The 19,686-nt window shown below is 44.3% G+C and overlaps 3 protein-coding genes across 9 annotated transcripts; 1 reads left to right on the top strand and 2 right to left on the bottom strand.

Moving 5' to 3' along the window:
* Positions 1–138: 138 nt before the first annotated feature.
* On the bottom strand, positions 139–4,859 carry si:dkey-283b1.7 (von Willebrand factor C domain-containing protein 2-like). Its single transcript, XM_062532332.1, has 3 exons — positions 4,497–4,859; positions 2,958–3,087; positions 139–1,304 (listed from the first exon to the last, which is right to left on the bottom strand). The coding sequence occupies exons 1-3, from the start codon at positions 4,848–4,850 to the stop codon at positions 1,000–1,002; spliced, it is 789 nt and encodes a 262-aa protein (XP_062388316.1). The 5' UTR covers positions 4,851–4,859; the 3' UTR covers positions 139–999.
* A 429-nt stretch (positions 4,860–5,288) lies between these two features.
* On the bottom strand, positions 5,289–14,730 carry LOC134076995 (SWI/SNF-related matrix-associated actin-dependent regulator of chromatin subfamily E member 1-like). 7 transcript variants are annotated; one of them, XM_062532323.1, is made up of 11 exons: positions 14,687–14,730; positions 13,409–13,465; positions 13,128–13,171; positions 12,391–12,495; positions 11,472–11,564; positions 10,950–11,081; positions 9,853–10,024; positions 8,721–8,893; positions 8,428–8,529; positions 7,693–8,032; positions 5,289–6,671 (listed from the first exon to the last, which is right to left on the bottom strand). In XM_062532323.1, the coding sequence occupies exons 2-11, from the start codon at positions 13,413–13,415 to the stop codon at positions 6,238–6,240; spliced, it is 1,602 nt and encodes a 533-aa protein (XP_062388307.1). In that variant the 5' UTR covers positions 13,416–13,465; positions 14,687–14,730; the 3' UTR covers positions 5,289–6,237. The 7 variants fall into 7 exon arrangements, with proteins under 7 accessions (XP_062388307.1, XP_062388310.1, XP_062388309.1 ...); XM_062532326.1 differs by having other exon boundaries at positions 11,484–11,564; XM_062532325.1 differs by having other exon boundaries at positions 12,397–12,495.
* Positions 14,731–16,508: 1,778 nt separating this feature from the next.
* Positions 16,509–19,578, top strand: LOC134076167 (uncharacterized). The gene is made up of 6 exons (XM_062531169.1): positions 16,509–16,648; positions 16,741–16,885; positions 16,977–17,076; positions 17,811–17,892; positions 18,010–18,089; positions 18,195–19,578. Exons 5-6 carry the CDS (start codon positions 18,070–18,072, stop codon positions 19,015–19,017), a joined length of 843 nt encoding a protein of 280 aa, XP_062387153.1. The 5' UTR covers positions 16,509–16,648; positions 16,741–16,885; positions 16,977–17,076; positions 17,811–17,892; positions 18,010–18,069; the 3' UTR covers positions 19,018–19,578.
* The last annotated feature ends 108 nt before the right edge of the window (positions 19,579–19,686 follow it).

Genomic DNA, 19,686 nt, shown 5'->3' with positions numbered 1-19,686 from the left:
TGAGTGAATTAGTATTTAATCAATTTCATCAATTAATAATGTCAGATACATTGTTCCAGGTGGTTCAGAACTCGGGCACCTTGAGTCATATAGAGTAGGCTATGGACTGAAAGCACAACCTTCAGTGAAGGAAAGAGGTTTCAAAGGTTCACTCAGCTGATTTTAATCATCACTTAACTTGACAAACCATCACCATTGTACATTATACAACAGGGTAAAAGACCAATAAAATGCATATTTTTTTGCCCAAAAGTAAACAACCCGAACACACACAGACGCACACATATTATTTACATATATCAATATCAAACACAGAATTGAAGTATGGCTACTATTGTTTTAATTTCTATCTTTACCTATTAAGGAAACAATTCTGCATTCGATTACTTGTTTATGACAAAGTATGTACAGACTTTAAGCATTAAAGTAATGAATGATGACTGTCAGGTGAGAAATGCCTGAATGAAAGTCTTCAGAAAGTGACCGCCACTTTATAATACAGATGCTGATCATACACCACCTCTATGCATGTTTACTTGAAATGTTGATGAGCCCTTTATCGATATAACTGTTACATAGTTTACAAGAGACTGGTGTCCATGTTTTCTTTTGTGCCCTCTACCTGTGTCTGTTCTACTGCAATATATTTACAAGATAAACAGGCATGAAACATTGTGTGTGTGTGTGTGTGTGGGGTGTGTGTGTGTATGTGGGTGTGGGGTGTGTGTGTGTGTGTGTGCACATGCTGGCATGAGTTGGACCTCCAACACTATAACGTGTCACATTTAGTGTACTACAGATGGAAGCAGTCTGTTTAATGGATCTAATGTGTTTTGTCAACATATGTGGGTCCGGAAAGGGGAGTGGAGCATGGCAGAGGTCAGTCCTGGCAGCCGTGCCCACACAGCATGCTTCTACCCTGGGCATGTAGCGTACCTGGCCCCCCTCCCTCTGACCAGACCACCAGAGCCAGAAAACATAACGACCCCCTGCCCTCCCTCATGGAATAAAGTCCAGCCTGGGTGAGAACTGTCTTTTTTTCTCGCGGTCCCTCTCCCTTTCCGTTTCCCACTCGATTTCAGTCTCGCTCTCCTTTTCGCTCTCCTCCATCTGTGTGGTGGAAGCCTCCGTTCCACCCAGCTCGTTGTTGTTGTTGTCGTCGTCTCGCTGGCGGGTTTCACAGGTGGCGTGGGGGTGCGTCTGCCACGTACCGTCCCGATAGGTGCAGAAGCACACCGTCCTCTCGTCCACGTCTACACGCTCCCCTGCTGGGATCACTTGGTTCCCAGCAAAGCAGTTGGGACCTGTGACATAAAGAGGGCAGAAATGTGTCTGATCTGTGAGTCTGTTTACTGAGAGTTCAGTTTTAGGGGGGGGGGGGGGGGTTGTTTGTTTGTTTGTTTGTTTTTACCTCTCTCTGTCAGAAACAATTCAGAAAATAATCATTCAACCTAATTATGTTTCATGCGGTCTTTTCATCTTCTCTGATTCTAAGAGAATAAACAATTGATATACTGACTAACAAGAAAATAATTTTTAAATGAGTAAAGCTCTGTTGAATGTGTTTAGTCAGAGGTGCAGAATTAGGCTGAACGCATTTCAAATTGAATGTTTTGTTGTGTTATCGGGTGGCAGCAGTAACAGAGTATCGTCTTAAGAGGAGCAATATTAATGTTTTCACAGTTACTTTATTTCAATGTGACTTATAGGTGGGAGTTTCCCATTTTTTGTTGGGGGGGGGGGGGGGTATCCCCCTTGTCACCACCAAGACTTTCATCACTTTGTGAGACTTCAGTGTGATAAGCATTGTGGAAGCTTTGAAATTATGCTACAGTAAGTCTTCAACAATGTTTATCCTTTCGTGTCAGAATTCGTGCTGAGTTTATTCCTGTTCCAACACCAATCATCTGTAATCCTCAGTAAAGTAATTGAAGGGGCTGTGATTCTGTTGGATTTGCAGCTCAAGCCATTGTTACTTCTTGGTTCTTCCGCAAACAAACAAAACGCAAGAGAAGCACACACACAGACCCACAGAGAGCATGCGCCTGCAAAACTAGACACACACACACACACACACACACACACACACACACACACACACACACACACACACACACACACACACACACACACACACACACGTACACACACGTACACACACACACACACACGCACACACACGCACACGTACACACACATGTACACACGCACACACACACACACACACACGTACACACACACGTACACACACGTACACACACACACACGTACACACACGTACACACACACACACACGTACACACACGTACACACACACACACACACACACACACACACACACACACACACACACACACACACACACACACACACACACACACACACACACACAGTCTGTTCCTCTCATGCCTTCTGTTGAAGACTGGCCCCATGTGGCTGTGTGCTAGATTCTATTTATGGTCTGAATAGTGGTGAGGGTCATTTAGTCTATCGAGCACCTTTGTTGCGTCACAGTTTTTCCATTGCACTGATAGCCCATCCCATGCGACACTCAAAGGGCCTCCACCAATCAATACAATTACAAAGAATCCCCCAGCCTCCCACATGACCGTCAACCAATAACCACTGGGCCCTTTTGAATTATATAAAAGATAAACATACAACAAAGCCAAATTACTGTGAAGAAGTATTACAAAACAGCATGGCATATTTATGTTGGTCTATAATTATGTAATTGCTATTTGTGTATATGCAGCATTTTTTTGCCAACTGCGATGCTCAAATGAGAGCCTATGGGCTTATGACTAACCATTATAAAACAGGAAAATGGCTGCATTTGAAATATTAATATATCAAACCCTGTGTAATGTGCAGAAGAGATATGGCGCTTGATCAATATGCAATATGCAAAATGTCATATGCCAGAGGCAATAAGCCATATTTGTGAAGTCACTCACCATTCTTGCATATTGGACAGCAGTGGTTGGGCTCAAACGTGGGGTCTACACAGTGCAGCGCAGGACATCCAGATATGGTACAGTACACCTCTCGGTTAGCCTCACAGCGACACTTCTCACAGGGAGATAACTAAAGACAAATAGCATCAGAACAGGACAACTGTTACCAAAGACAGCAGAAGGACTAGTGCCGCTCCAGTGGGGTGCTCTGTGGCTGAAACTAGAAATGACACACATTTCAAAGTAGCCTCTGGTTTTATTAAAGTTTCCCATTAACAAAGTCTATCGACCATAACATGACATTTCCAATTTCGGCAAATCTGAAATCAGGCACAGGACTGGGAATACGCAGACCTCTGTGGTACACATAGTATACAGTATGCACAGCACGCACATGCAAGCTCTGGACATAAATCTAGATAATTAATTTCATGGCATACTCACTTTGAGGCTTGTGTGAATTTTTTGATTCAGTTTTTATCATCTGGAAACTTCCAGTATACAGAACATGCACAGCTATTTCTTTAATTAAATTAACTGTATCATATTGAAGGAAATAAGTAAACTGGAAACAAAAGTTTGATTTTCTTAACTTTCAATTACTTCTATGAAGTCTATTTAAAAAAAAAAAAAAAATGTCTTTTCAACCTGCAATATTTTGAAGGTGAAATTCTGTTAGAGAAGCCCACCAGAAAAGACACGTGGGATTTCAATGTTCACACAAATATCCCAAAGGGTTTAACTAAGAAAACCATCAAAGAAAGCTTTTGAGGGTCACAAAGACTGGGGGAGATGTTGAGTTCTGTGCTCTGCAAGACACATAAGGAATTCAAAGTAACACTTCTTGTCTGGAAAATAATGGGTGTTTTTTTTCTCTCACATATTCAGATTTTCTTTTTTGTTTGTCTAATGCAAAATAAATCTGCTTATATTGAGATAAAGTTCAGTTTAAGATCTTGAAATACCCAGGTTACCCAAATCTAAATCTATTCTAATCTCACATATTTGCCCTAAGGGTCCCTTAGATGAAACAAGTGAAATCTCATTTCAAATGTTTATGTCCTATGTTGTGAGATCTCACTTCACAGTGGCGTAAGGCTTGATAAACCATGTTTACTTCATGGGCAAAACATATGGCACATGCCAAACATTTCCAAACAGGAACCATGTTACATAACCCTGGAAAAATCACTGGTTTATGACCTCGGGTGTTAAGATTAGCCCAGTAGCTGACTTTTCAAAAACAGTATGCAGTGGTATCTAGGTTATGTTTTTGAAATTCATTTTGACTCCTCCAGTGAAAATACCCTAGCCTAGCCTACTGTATGTGGGAGTCTCCCAATGGAACAGACTATTCAGCACACTCCAGACAGAACTAAAGCAAGTTTTTCACACACTATTTGAAGGGGTTTTCACACCTTATTATATATGAATAAAAATTGTCTTGGCACATTTGAGAGGTTTTTTTTATTATTATTATTATTATTATTATTATTCTTTGAAGTACTAAGTAGCCTAGAGTAGGCTACAGGGTCTCACCTTGAACTCCTCCAGAGGTCTGTATGTTTTCCCGCCGTAGAGGCAGACCTTGCTGACAGCTTCGCACACAGGGCAGCAGGACTTGTACTTAATGCGCGTGCAGCGTGGATGAATGCGCGGGCATTTCGGTCTGATACAGAGAGGTCCGTCTTCGGTGCAGGTGCAGGGGCACGCGGTGGGGCTCGGGTAATAGACCTCACCGATACCGTACACGAAGCCATGGTCATCGATACACCACTTGCCACGGTAGTCGCCGAATTCGTACTCCAGGTCAGCCTTGGATGAGTATTCAGACACGGCCCGAGATACGCACCACAGGATCCCAACGGAGAGCCACAGAGCGCGAGAGCGCATCGTTACTGATCTCAGTGCTGTGGCGTTCTAACGGGCTGGCGTGCGCTTTTGAGTATAGAGAGGCACCCGCGCTTATGGCCCGGTGCCCGGGACCACATGTAAGCGACACACACACATTACACATATCGGTCCCATTGGTGGAACACATCAAAACACACCCTCTCAGAGAGACAACAAATGTGCCATCGAGTTCCTGGATTTCGCCTGTTGGTGAAATTCTGCTTGAATTTACCATTGTGTTAATTTGAAAGGACAGCAATGTTTCATTGGAAAATGGTACACCGAGTTAGGCCTATGCGTCATGTGACCTTTACAAATAAGAACGTTATTGAAGAGTCCATTACAGATTATTCATTACTATCTCTAAAGAGTTAAGCTCTGCTTTAACCATCTCTGAGTCCATCTTCTGTTTGAATAACAAGACACGATAGCAATAACTGACAATAGAAATTACTTTATTGGAGTAATATAGTTTAACAGTACAAAAACTATATGGGTGACAAAGGCTTGCTAAAAGTTCCAATTCAAATAAATCTAAAAGGAATTCATTTGAAGTCTGAAATATACAGTGAGTTAAAGGATATGAAAGAGATCTCCCATCAACCTTTACTTACAGTAAATATATCAGATGGTAAAAAAGTCAACTACTCAGTTCATTTGCTGGGGCTTTTTGGTAAAATAGTTGGTAACTAGTCCACACACTATCAGTTCACTAATTTATCATATAAAAAAAGGAGGCAACAAAACAAAACATAGCATGTCAAAAACAAATAAAGAAAAGGGGGGAGGCAACGACAGACTATGCCACAAAGGCGTAGATAACACCTGGCAAAAGCCCAGCATCTGATAACAGCACACAGCCTCCTTCTGAACAGGGTCATGTAGAGCACAAGACCAGCAGGTACACTGATGTCACTTCCTGGACAGTTGGCACAGGTCCTAACCTCTACATTTGTCATTTCCTGTAACAGTTTGGGGCCTTGTTTCTGTAGAGATCGGAGCACAGCACAGCACAGCACGATCATAACAAGGCTGGTGTGTCCGTAGGTATTTAAAGACAGCTCTACCACCAGTGAAATAGTTGAGACTAAGTCTGATAAAGCTAAAGAATGTCATGAACAGAAAGAGAATGGAAATTCATTTTAAATATATTCAGTACATTTTCGCTCTGGCTGGATATTCGTTAACTAGTCCCTGTTAATCAAGTTCAATAAAACCAGTGCGTGTACACACTGGACTAAAGCAGGAAGGAGCACCTTTGAGTTAAGAGACAACCGAAAGGCATTTGTTAAAGAGTTTGGGGTGTCTGACGTTAGGACGTGCTGGCTGTGAAAAGGGAGGGAAGGAGGTGTGTGTGTGTATGTGTGTGTTATTGGAGGTGTGTGTGTTATTGGGGGGGTGGAGGCGGCCGCTCCTCAGGTGCCGGAGGCTCAGGTGGAGGGATGGCTTCTCCTGGTCCAGAAGGGGGGGTGTTGGGGGTGGGGGTGGTGGCGGTGTTGGTGTTGTCGTTGCTGTTGCTGCTGCTGCTGCTGTTGCTGTTGTTGCTGTTGTTGTTGGTGGTGGTAGTGGTGGCGGCAGCGGTGGCTGCAGCGGCGGCGTTGGTGGGGGTTGAGGTGCTGCCTCCACCACTGACGCTGCTGCTGTTGCTGCTCTCAGACGAGGCGTTGCTGTCATTGGTCCCCTCGAGTGTGGCCCCCTCCCCCGCCGGCGGCTCAGGGGGGGTCGGGGTCTCCGGGGCAGCAGCAGGAGTGGCGGGGGACGCCTTCTCCTCCGCCGCCGCCTCCGCCGGCTGGCTCTCGGCGGCCTCGCTGGGGGCCTCATCTGCAAGGGCGAGAGCGCCAGATCATGGAGATGCAGCTCTGCTATCCATCAGGGACCCTCAGAGTACTTTTAATAACGCGCTAATTAAAAGCTTTAATGTATTGATCAAAATGCTATATAAAACTGCTGGGATGGAACCTGAAGTTCTAATTAGGCACAGGATAATGAGATGGAAAGTTATGAGGCCCAAACACAAGCGCGCACACACAGGCGTCCCTGTCGTATTAACATCGTCCTCTTTGTCTCCCTTTGAAGCTGATGCACTTGAATTAGTAAACAGTGTATTGCACTTCCTGATAGTCATATGAACGAACAAACAAGTGAACAAATAATCAACGCAGGATGAACTTTGTGCTAAAAGACCACACACTCCAACAGTGTTCCTCATCGCTGTGCAGTTTGTGCTAAAAGACCACACACTTCAATAGTGTTCCTCATCACTGTGAACATGAGGTGATGTGGTGGAAGTTTGTGCTAAAAGACCACACACTCCAATAGTGTTCCTCATCACTGTGAAGTTTGTGCTAAAAGAACACACACTCTTACAGTGTTCCTCATCGCTGTGAAGTTTGTGCTAAAAGACCACACACTCCAATAGTGTTCCTCATCACTGTGAACATGAGGTGATGTGGTGGAAGTTTGTGCTAAAAGACCACACACTCTTACAGCGTTCCTCATCACTGTGAAGTTTGTGCTAAAAGACCACACACTCTTACAGTGTTCCTCATCGCTGTGAAGTTTGTGCTAAAAGACCACACACTCCAATAGTGTTCCTCATCACTGTGAACATGAGGTGATGTGGTGGAAGTTTGTGCTAAAAGACCACACACTCCAATAGTGTTCCTCATCGCTGAAGTTTGTGCTAAAAGACCACACACTCCAATAGTGTTCCTCATCACTGTGAATATGAGGTGATGTGGTGGAAGTTTGTGCTAAAAGACCACACACTCCAATAGTGTTCCTCATCGCTGTGAATATGAGGTGTGATGATGATTGTGTTGGTGGTGGTGGTGCGCCTCACCTGTCTCCATGGGTGTTGGCTTGTCCTCCGCCTCCTTGCTGCCAGGGCTCTGCTCGGGGGTGGAGTTGCCCTGTGGAGTCGAGGCCGTGGAGGCCGTGGAGGCAGCTGAGGCTGCAGCGGTGGCGGCGGCCTGTTGCTGCTGTTGCTCCTGCTGCTGTTGCTGCTGGGCGGCAGTGGCAGCGGCGGTGGCGGCAGCTGCTGCAGCTGCGGCGGCGGCTTTCTCGGCCTGCTCGGCGGCCTCCTTCTCCCGCTCCTCCGCCCGCCGACGCGCAGCCTCCTCAGCCGCCGCCATCTCCGCCGCCAGCTTCTCCATGTCCACCTCCACCTTCAGACCGCACAGCTGCATGCCAAGGGGAAGAGAGCGGAGACGAGCGAAGATTACGAATCAAAGCAAACATTTGTGAACAGGTGCAGGGACGCGTTAAATCAAAATCAAGGACTCTGCTGCGTAAGCAGCCGAAATAATGCACATATTGCATTACAGGAAAAGACTGCGATCTACTACTTTAGACTCTAAAAATGTCCAGGCTCCCTAGACTGGCTCAGAACCTTTCAATCACTCACAGTTCAGGGATTATACTCAAGAAGTGAATGTATGTCAGAGGGCAGCGAGCAGTTAGTCTGAGAGTCAACGAGTATCTCAACTCAACAGCTACAAAGAGGGCAAGTGGAGAAAATAGGTCAGTCGTGTTGTGCCGATGTCTGACGTGCCAAGGCGGAACACACTGTGCGTACCCGTTTGAGTTCAGTGTTGAAAGACTCAGTGGTCTCCAGGAACCTTCTCTTTTTGTCCTGGTGTCGGTCCTCGATCTGCAGCAGCTCGGCTTCCAGCTTCCTCTGAGAGGGGGGGAGAGAATGGGGGTATTTACAGCAGTCACGGGCAATTACTGTATTTGGCATGATGGAGAGAGTTATTATTAGAGACGCGGCGTGACATCTTAGTCAACGACAAAAATGGTTGGTTTGTGCCTGTGTGTGTGTGTGTGTGCTTGTGTGTGTGTGTGTGTGTGTGTGTGCGTGGTGTTTACCTGGTGCACCATGAGGGACTGGACCTGGCGCTTGAGGACCTGCATGCGAGCCGTCGTGACGACCGAGCGGACGTCTGGCACGACAATTTCGCTGAGGATGTCACTGATGAGGCGGTGGTTTCTCTGGAAACGGGCTGCAGCTGTGTGCTTCATGGAGAACCCATCGTCGTAGTCTGGGGGGGGGGGGGGGCACAGATGATGATGAGATTAGAAAGGCCCCGTCAAGTGTAATTTAGTTCCCATTCTCTATTCACATCAGATTAAATTACTAACTGCAACCAGCTCAACAACGTCACTTTTTGCCTTTTCCATGTGGAGGGGATGAGAATTGTTCAAGACGAAATAAGGTGATTTGTAAATATAGCTGCAGCTCCAGCTCTGAGCCCCAAATCCAACCAGGACATCATTTTGACAAAGTAGGCAAGGGGGCGAGAGAGTGGGAGGGGGGCGTACGAACATTTCTGTGAGTGATGAGCGTCACTCATGAAATAAAAAATGACACACTGACTCACTAGCGGAGTGCCAGCGGAGATGGGCTGCCGATTTCACGCTGTAGAGAAATCCGACACGACCAACAAGATATGAGCATCCTTCAGGATGACTAAACAGTATGTAGTGGGCTGAGACATTTTAAACGCAGTTGTTGATCTGATTCATCACAGGCATATCATTTAGCTTATGTGTTTGGGACGGACACACACACACACACACACACACACACACACACACACACACACACACACACTTCTGTCTGTGTAATGTATTTCTTTATCTTCACTGTTAGGCCTCAAAAGACCAGTGGCCAGAGAAGTTACCCTACTATGCAGGACACTGGGTCAAGGGAGGCCAGTAGGCTCTCTATCCCCTTGACAGCTCAGAGAATACGCTCCATCAGGAGGATCGGAATGCTTTAGACACGAGAATGTCAGCAAGGAGAATTTGCACAAGTCTGTGATCGGGGCACTCAGCGGCCAGCCTGCCACACAGCAGAGAGCCCTTGGATTAGCCTGTGTGTGTGTGTGTGTGTGTGTGTGTGTGTGTGTGTCCTTCGGTTATCTCAGAGAGCACTGCGGTTCAGGGGACCGGGAGGAAATGAGCGGGACAGACTGACAGGCGCAGATAAAACACTAACCATCGGGGTCCTCCGCGGGCTGGATGCTCATGTAGGGCTCCCCTTTGTCCAGGCGAGACTGCCTCTGTCGGTTCTCCTCCTCCAGCGCCGCCTCGGCCCGGTTCTTGGCATTGACGTAGGCCAAGTACGCGGGGGAGTTGTGGTAGGCCTTCAAGGAGTCATTGTACTCGATCTGGAGAGCAAGAGGGCACGCCAAGTTAGAGTGGAATATCAAACCGCTGCAAAAAAAAAACCCCTCTTAAACGGACCAACTGGCTGAGATCAAAGGCAAACGAACCCAGAGATACTTGGGAGCAAACATGATTGCTGTTCGAGAAATTCTAATTACTGTTTGTGTTTCTCCCACAGCTGTTGGGTCTTTTTTGCAGCCTCTTAAAACTCTTACAGTCATATTAAAGTGATGCTTACAAATGTGGTAACTGTTGCTACACAGATTGCTGTATAATGTTAAAAAAAAAGGAGTTGCAGGCGGACATTTTAATTACCTAGTCAACGGCATATAAATGTTTGACATCACCGACACCTACAGCGTCAAGCACGGCTTACACGTTCATTTGTGACACCATCTCACTCTAGTTCATTAGCAATCCTACCGTGTAGAGTCTGCTATTGCAGAGGGTAGAGTGATAGAAGTAGAAGGCTTTGTAATAACAATAGTTGAGTAATAAGATGTATTTGGCACGCATGCTACAATAGTAGCTTGGATCATTCACAAAGGGTATTTCCTCACTATGACTGCATGATCTTCTCATTATAAAATTATTGGAAAGATTTTTCCCCAATTTTAACAGCCCTTGCTCTGTTCCGTATATATTCCCTTGGATGTAAATGAGAGAGAAGTACTCTTGTCTCGCTCAAAAACGGGTGGCATCTGCTTTGTGGGGGCTTGCACAGACGAGCATCTAAAAACTGCATAATTATCCAGAGCAGATGGCAGGATTACCATTGCCCACAAACAGCATTTTTATTTGTAATACCAAACGCTCTGAGGAGAAGAAGGTGCATTCCAAGTTAACACGGCTATGTGAAGATTTTCTGCCTTAGTCGACACTTTTTGAGGCGACAGGAAATTCACAAAGACCATCTGTGAAACAAACCTTTTCTGCCTCGTACTCGTTCAAGTAGTCCTGCTTCTCCTCATCAGAAAGGTCTCTCCACATACCACCAATGATCTTCCCAATCTCCCATAGCTTCAGATCAGGATTGGAGGCCTTCACCTGGTCCCACACCTTAAGTAAACAGAGATCCGTTAGAAACTAGTCCATTCCACCTCACATTGAATTGGCTTAAAACATCCTGGACCATTTCTTTCTTTTGTTTTCGGCCTGGAAGGAAATTTCAATTCCATTCCGTTATCTGTCATGAGAGACCAGAGGTACAGAAATGTCAAAGGTAGCAACACTTGATCAAAAATGAACCCCAGGATTGATCATTCAGCTCATTCCAACCTGGAGAAGGAAAAACAAAATTAAAGATGTTGCGTGGGGGGGGGGGGGCATCACCCCACGACACAGACTCCCACTCCTCTTATAAAAATATCCGGTTCTGGGTGAGATGACTCTGAGATGGGAGTCCTCTCAGATCACAAGCAGTAAAAGCAGACACCGTGGGTGTCTTACCTTCCTGCTTACCTTCCGGCTGTACCGCATGTATGGCATCAGGGGCTTGTCTGGCGGTTTGGGCGGCTTGGGGACGGTGATCCCTGAGGAATTCTGCAGAGAAGGGCCAACAAACAGGGGTCAAAGGTCAACAGACATTAAAGTTAAAAGTTAAAGACACACAGTGTTACGACACTATGAGGAGAAGAGGCAATAAGGGAGGAAGTAGCAAAACTCAAAGTGACAATGGTGTGTGTGACATCTTGTTCTAGAGATAGGAGCTACACAAAGAGGAAAAGGCATTCAGGTTGTTGTTTTGGTTTTTTTTGGTCTGCAAATTCCCTCGACTAATCATACACATGCAGGTTCGGTGACCTCCCGGCTCTGCAAGAGATGCCTCGGTACATGTGGTGGACATTTTCATTCGACACGACTGGCAGGACAACTCCGCCCCAAGGATATGAGGAGTCATAGCATAACACAAAAGTATAATGCCAGGGTTCGGTACCAGGCGTCAGTAGCCATGCAATTGACTGGCATCTGCTTTTGGGCAAAATGAAGATATGAAATTTGGTAAAGGGGGAGGAGGAGGAGGGGGGGACTACACCTCTGAGAAACAATCACCTTTTAAGTGAATTGGGAGCTTTCACTCCCAACCCATATCACGCCGTGCATAACAACAAGCTTGTGGCTGAGTGATTGCTCATCAGAGGAGTGAGGGGGATTATGGAGCTACTAAGGACACCTAGAGGTGCTACCGGTGACCTAAAAAAAAAAAACTAACGCCTCTACGCGTTAAATCAGCTTTTTCACCAATTGAGACACTAGAATCTAAGCAACCGTGTAGTGGTTTCGATTGAGTGTCAGGTTTAATTTGATCTAGACTAGAGAGGTCAATACTCTCAGCTGTCACGCTAGCCCGGCCTGACGCCAGTCCTACCATTACCCTGTTGTTTCCGCCGGAGTTCCCTCCCAGCCTGTAGTTGTTGTAGGCCAGATGGCTGTATGGGTTGTACCCCACAAAGCCAGGGGTGGTGGGCAATTGCTGATGGAGACAAATGAGACAAAACACGAATGAGAAATGACACAAACAAGGGGAGGCAGGGACAAAAAGAAAATGAGAGGGCTATCTTGCTGTTTGTTTGTTTGTTTGTTTGTTTTTTTCCCCACATTCATGGGCTGCATAAAAAAACATGCCAAAGCATTTACTCCATAGCAGCATACATTGCTATTACAGACCCTTTCCTAATGACAACACAGAAAAACAAACAAAAATGAAAGATGATAGGGGAGGAGGAGAGGGGAGGCAGGGAGTTTGAGGGCTGACAGGTAGGTCTCAGGACCACAACTCATCAGCAAGTGATTAGTGAGAAGGCTGAACCAGTTGTGCTTTTCTGCAGCCATGCTTTGCAGAAAAGCGCCATCATCCTAAACACACCTCAGGCACATGTCAAGTGCAGTCAGCCAATATGATGGGGGTGAGGAGGGGGGGGGGGGGGGTCAGCCTGCAGAGCATGGCCACTAAGGAAAGGACAGACCAGACAAAAAAAAAGGGGGGGGGGCACTGTCAGTGAGCTCTGCCTTCCAACCCTCACACCTCTTGCTGCCTTGTTTACCCCTCAGACCCTGGGATGGAGGTGGTGAGGAATGGCGAACGGTGCGCCGCGCCATACTTACTGTGGTCGGGGCTGGGGCGGGGGGAGGGGCATAGGATGGCCGCTCTGCATTGAAAGATGGAAGAGGCACGCATAAGAACATTTCCCACGTAATAACTTAAAAGACCTGCAGCTTTCACAGCTTCATGGAATGTGTTGCAGATGAACAATCAGTGTGGACACTAGCATTAATAACTATGCCATGTAAGAACACCATCAAAATGGACAGCTGTAGCCATCGTTTTTATAAAAGTGCTTGTCCACACTACAAAAGACGATCACATTTTATCCATGGATTCTTACTTGACATGTTGTCAGAGGTGTTGAGGAAGTCAGGCTATCCTCTTCATTGGTTCTGCTCTGACCGGGGGAAAACAACAACAACGAGTTAAGCCACAATATTCATGAAGCAAACAGTTCAACCTTTTCATCATAAATTCTGAAACGACCGACACAATACTAAAACAAATGATTAGGTATATGCAGCAATTCCAGACGTTCATACATTTCTTGCACATTAACATTGTTCTGCATTTTTATTATATTATTTTTATGTTATTGTTGAGTGTTGTGCTTGAGAGCAACGATTAACCGGAGTCAGATTCCTTGTTTGATTATGCAAACCTGGCCAATAAAGCTGATTCTGATGAGGGTTTACAAGCGGATCTTTTGACACTTGGCAGAATGCGCTCACTTTACAGAAAATGTGCTTATTTTTATGGAGAATCAGATCTAGCTATCTGGTTATCACGCGCTATTTTCAGGGCCTCTTCTTGCCTTCGAGAACATTTCAAATCACAGTGTGAACAATGAACATACTCCGACAGCGATGGATGGACACTTCACACACACCGATGTAAATGAGACTTTGTCATGCTTAACTGCTACATGAATTAGGCTACTTTAAATGAGTTAACGTTATGATATCCGATAGCTAGATAACGCCGGTGAATTGAACAATCCGTGGCCTCACCCAACAAAAGTAAATGCTTGAACAATCAATAACATTTCGCATAATCACACATACTGAAGCAACTAGCGGATGAACTCACGCCATAAAGGGATAGTGTAAAAGCCAAGGTTAATATTACAAATACACCAGATTTCCATTCGCTCATAAGGGTATCGCTGGCTAACTTGGCTAGCTATCCTTCTTTTAGCTCTGTAACGTTAATGGTTGAGATAGGCCACTGAAATAAATTAGCGTGGCCTCGCGCATCGAACCGGCAAATATTTGAAAGCACATTGCATGTTTAAAGTGGTTGGTTAGCTACATCAACAACACAAATGAGTTACTTAACACAATACAAGTTAAAAAACAAAAAAAACTCCAAACATTTTCGACCTACATTACTGGTAAGTAGCTGCTAACGATAGCTAACACTAGGCCAACGCCGAGTGGTCGCTATGTTGACTCTGTTAACGTTGGAGAAACTGCAAATTGTAGCCCTATAGGCATACTTTTCGTAAAACAAATACACTAAACGGTTGTCGTGTCACAGCATGTGTGAGTTTATGTATATACAGTATCCTGCGAATATGAAGTTTTGTTAAGAATTTCGAAAATCTGTCAACGCTCACCCTGATATCCTTTGTTCCCTCCCAGCGCCAGCGCTAATCTCAACATAAGTCTATGGTTTTCGAAGTTAACTGATAACTAGCCACCCAGTGAAATACTGCCACCATGTGTTCTGGAGTTAACATACCTCTGAAGTTCGCCTACGAAAAGAACGTTACAATCTTTTCCCATATAAGGAGATCCGGTATCTTGAGCGCTCCAAAACCGACCCAGGGCACCAGGCAGGTCAGCGCGAGCGCTCGTGATGGCTCCGACCTGCGTTAAATTGCCACTCCTACTCCATCCGACAGCTCCGAGCGCTCCGAGATTTGGATCATGTGTTATCAGGGAGCGTCAGGGCGTGGCTTATAAATAACTTCACAATTTCTTTAACATCACTAAAGTTTTGGTTTCAAATGTTTCATTAATTTTATGAAATGCTTTAGCTTGGGTGAACCAGACTAACCTGCTAGCAAATATGAATGAAATAAACTGGAAATAATCTGAATGTAGGCTATAGATTTGAAACATTTCCAGCTATTTATGAGCTAATTGTGGAAAATATAAATAGGCCTACTTGGGTATTATGATTGATACTATTTAAGTCATACAAGCTATACATGCTCATACAACGTCATATGTCATGTGGAAATTCACTTCTTTTCATCTATTTTTCTGTGTAAAATCAAAACGCAAAAAGTGTCAACTGTAGGCTAGGGGCTAGGCTACAACAACTGTTGCTCTATTGAATGCAGACTGTGCATAAACCTAGTAGCAAAGGTGCTAGTGGGTAGAGTATTTGCTGCAGAGCATTTTAGTTAATCGTGAAGCAAAAGCTATGGGCATGTCCTGTACTTTCAGAGTTCAATATGGCATAAAGGAACGTTCCTGGAAGTTTCCGCCTCCTGTTTGGGTTTTTACTCCGAACGCTGGTGTCTCAACACGTATAGTGCATGGCATTTCCTGTTCGGGATTCGCATGTTGCTTTCCCCAGAACATCTTGACACCTTGATCGGTAAGACTAGGGACTAGGCTACTAGCCAAGGTAAGCAACATCTAGTTGTAGAATATCTAAATCAAGACTACTATTTTCTTAAAGTTTGGTTAACAGTCATATGTTTTTTGTTGAATTGTGCAATTTACTGGTCGTTCATTACAGATGCTGAGACATGCTTTCGGATTGATTTTCCTTGTTTTGATTCATGGTAGGCTACGCCTATACATTTCTTTGAATTTTAACTAAAGTTTAGTAGACTATTTGATAAATAATAGGAAATATTTCCCTCTTGTAGTAGCAGTTACTCGGAATTTCCAGTGTTTCTATGACTTCGATGGAGCATTGATGTGTGAATTTACCCCAGAGAAGCTTGCCAATTGCTCGAAATATTCACTAAACGTGGAGTTTTCCCCAGATGACCCCGACCCACAGAGGTTTGTAATTAGACCCACAAGCAATTTAAAATGTATCTGAATCTATTAGACGTGTCACAGTTACAGGCCTATTGTATTGCAGAAAATATAACTACCTTTTGAGCGACAGTGGAGTCAAGTGTGTTTTTACAATTGATATTGATGATGGCTTACTATATGGAGAAAACTGCACAGTTACCCTAAAGAGAAATGGCCAGATTGAGGATGATGCATTATCGACACCAAGAAAAACAGTAAGTGTGTTTCATTTTGAGATAGGCTAGAATATGAGTTTGTAATTTTGCCTCATCGGAAAAATGAGACATGAAATGCTGTTGAATATTATATGATATGTTTATGCCTATGCAAAGAACAAAGTTGGAATGTTTTTGTTGCGAAATTAGTATATGTTTCCTTGATCTTTTCTAGTAAAGCTCAAAACTCCCACAATTAACAGTGCAAATACAACAGAAGGAAAAACAATTGTGACATGGCTAACCCACTATAAGTCTGATTTGGCAAGTGGAGATTTGAAGACTGAACTTCAACTTAAACGAGGGAAAGCTGTCAATTGGGTATGTTGAACTGCAGTGTCATGACCTATTTGTCATGGTCATTGAGCAAAGTTATTTGCCTTGCCTGTTCTTATTTTATTATCTCCCAATAGGAATACAGTGTTATTGAAAAGGGCATTCGTAAAACACAGTATGAGTTTTATGATTTAGTGCCAAACATAGAGTATGTGGTCAGGGCCCGAGTATTCATCGAAGATCACCACAGTGAGTGGAGTAAAGGCAAAAGATTTTTCAGTGGTAAGTACAAATACTGTATGCTAATTGAAGATTCTCAGACGGATCCGGTAAACTACTAATACCATTACAATTTTTTTTTTTTTTTGTCTAGCATCATTGATTGACAGTGATGTGATAAAGAAGATAGTGGTTCCGGTGTTATGTCTGATCCTGGTCCTCACTGTGTGTACATTAGCCTGCTGCTGTGTCAAGTAAGTGCTAGACTTAGCCAAGTCACATTTATAGTTCAGAGTTCAGACATTTATGGTCCCACAAGGGGAAATTTGGTTTGCGTCAGTGGTTAAAAAGTCATAACACACATAAGACAAAGTACAAAACATAGAGCACAAGTGTTCACAGACAACCAACCTCAGCACTAGACACTACAATAAGGTTATACCATAATGAATATCAGAGATGAGTATGATGAATATGTTTGAGTGGCACTTAAGTGTCATGAGTGATTTGGTGTTGGTTAAGTATAGTAATTGCACTTGGGACAAAAGGAAACTTGTATCTATTGCACCTTGCCCTTGGTAGCCTATACCTCTGTCCAGATGGGAGAAGAACAAATTCATTTAATAGAGGATGGTCATTGCATGATAAAATTATAGCACTTAAATACAACGCAATTGACCCAAGGCACTTTCAGAAATAAAATAAATACAGTAATTAAAAGAGGATATCTGGCAAAAGTAGCAAAAGTGAAACTGAGGTCATTGGGGCAACTCATGATACAGATCTGCTCCCTGCTACAACTTTCTACAAGTTCCGTTTGTTTAATCCTGCCCACAGATGAACCACACTGAAAACATGATCTCTTTACAATACATAATAACAGTATATAATAGCAAATAATATACCAATTTATTTCCATTGAATTGAATTAATTACATTATATGGTGAATGGTGTTTAGCATAACATCAAATTACATTTCCTCTACAGAATCAAGAAGAACGGGCAGAGTAAAAATTCATTTTTTCCAAAGATTGAATTTATTGATAATCCTGTCCGGAGAGAAGACAGGGTAAGATGTGTGTTTTTGTAGACTGTATGCAAAAATAGACTGTCCCATCAACTGCAGTCACCCAATCAGTCACCTATAATGAACTAACCAACTGTCATTTATATTTTACCTTTGTAGATACTCTGCCCAGAAAAGACTCCCACATCCAAGATAGAGGTGTTCATTCCTAAACAGTACATGGCTGACGAGAAGAAAAGGTAATTTTGCTATAACTACAGGGGTCTATTCTCTGGCTGTTTTCTTGATGTATTTGGACTGAAGTGATTGATTTCATGGCAAAATGTGGTCACTTTCATCAACAGCATTACCACCCCCTCAGTCAGCGACAGCAACAGTGGAAACAGCAGCCTTGCTGTGAGCACAGAATCCAACTCAACCTCAGCTGACTTAGGGCACGCCTGCCACGTCAGGAAATCTCAGAATCAGTCACTGGAGCGCTTACTGTCGGCGGTCCAGCAAGACATGGTGCGGGGGTGCCGGATCCTGGCAGCTCCAGGAACGAAGCTCTTGGATATGCCAGTCGACTCTGACTATGAAAGCGTCAGCATGCAAGAGTCACAGAAAGCCTGTGCCCCCATCTCTGCCTCACACAGTGACTCCGGTTGCATCTCGGGCTCATCCGGATGCGCCTCAGAGTTGTATTTCGACAACCTGTGCTACTCAGCCCAGTCCGGCTCCTTGCCTAGCGAGCCCTGTGGTTTTGTGCCATCATTATTCTGTGACCTTGACCTTGCATGTCAGTCAAACAAGGGTTTTGGCCAGCTGGTGTTGAAGGAGACGGATGAACGCAATGTTGTTTTGCCCCCACTCATCCAAACAGAACTTGTCTACCGACCTTCTGCTGACTTGATCAGTGAGGCAGAATGCCGTCACCAGGCCCTGGGTGTAAACGAGCCCTGCGGTGCCAGTGAGGACGCTAACAGGAGCTTGGTGAAACTCATGGGACAGGGAGTAAGCATTTACCTGAATAGGACTGGGCAGGGCATTGAGGAGGAGAAGGATGTTGCATGGCGGTGGGTTTGTAGCAAGAGCCTGCTTCATCCCTGTCCTTTTACTCTTGAGGAGTGTAGCCTGTTACAAAGCGATGATGAATATCGCTCTGTGCAAAGCTTGATTTCAAGCTAAAGGGACGAGTATGAAGATAAATGTATACAACATGACTCTGAGCTGAACTGAGTTGGCAGTGTCCTGCTGGAAGGATTTGCCACATGGATGGACAACATAATTTGTGGCCTTCATTAATGTGGCACCGAAATGGCTAGTTGAAAATGTTGGCAGGAGTGACCACAAGTTGGATGCCATTTTTTAAGGTACCAGCAGCCAACTGAATGTATTTTTGGCTGAATTTGCATCAGCCATCAGCCCTCTCTATGTAATATTGTCATGATGGTACATTGCTCATGTTCTGCATGTGTGCCAATAGCAAATAATGATGGCCATTTCAGGATTGAAGTGGGACCTTACAGTCTGAAATATTAATCTGTGACATGATTTATGTGCCTTTGCAGTTGAAGAAACCCTTTTGGGCTGTAAAGTGCTGTTCTAGCATCTGTTTTTTTTCCCAGCCCAAGCCATATCTGATGTTTATTAATGTCTGATATTACATTGACCCATTTTGTAGAACTGAGTGTAAATGTGAGTCTGTGTATGTTTTGACCTTTTTAAATATAAAGTATGCAATCAGCATCTGTTACTGTTGTCAATGCTTTCTTATTATATCAGGGCAAATTGGACAGCGACAGCACAAGAACTGAAGTGTGTTTCGTATTTGAAGGAAGCCCATTTTAGTCAAGT

The sequence above is a fragment of the Sardina pilchardus genome, chromosome 3 (genome assembly GCF_963854185.1).
Source record: "Sardina pilchardus chromosome 3, fSarPil1.1, whole genome shotgun sequence".
Classification (NCBI taxonomy): Eukaryota; Metazoa; Chordata; class Actinopteri; order Clupeiformes; family Clupeidae; genus Sardina; species Sardina pilchardus.
The sequence above is the reverse complement of the archived record's forward strand: the minus strand, read 5'-3'. Positions and strand labels throughout refer to the sequence as shown.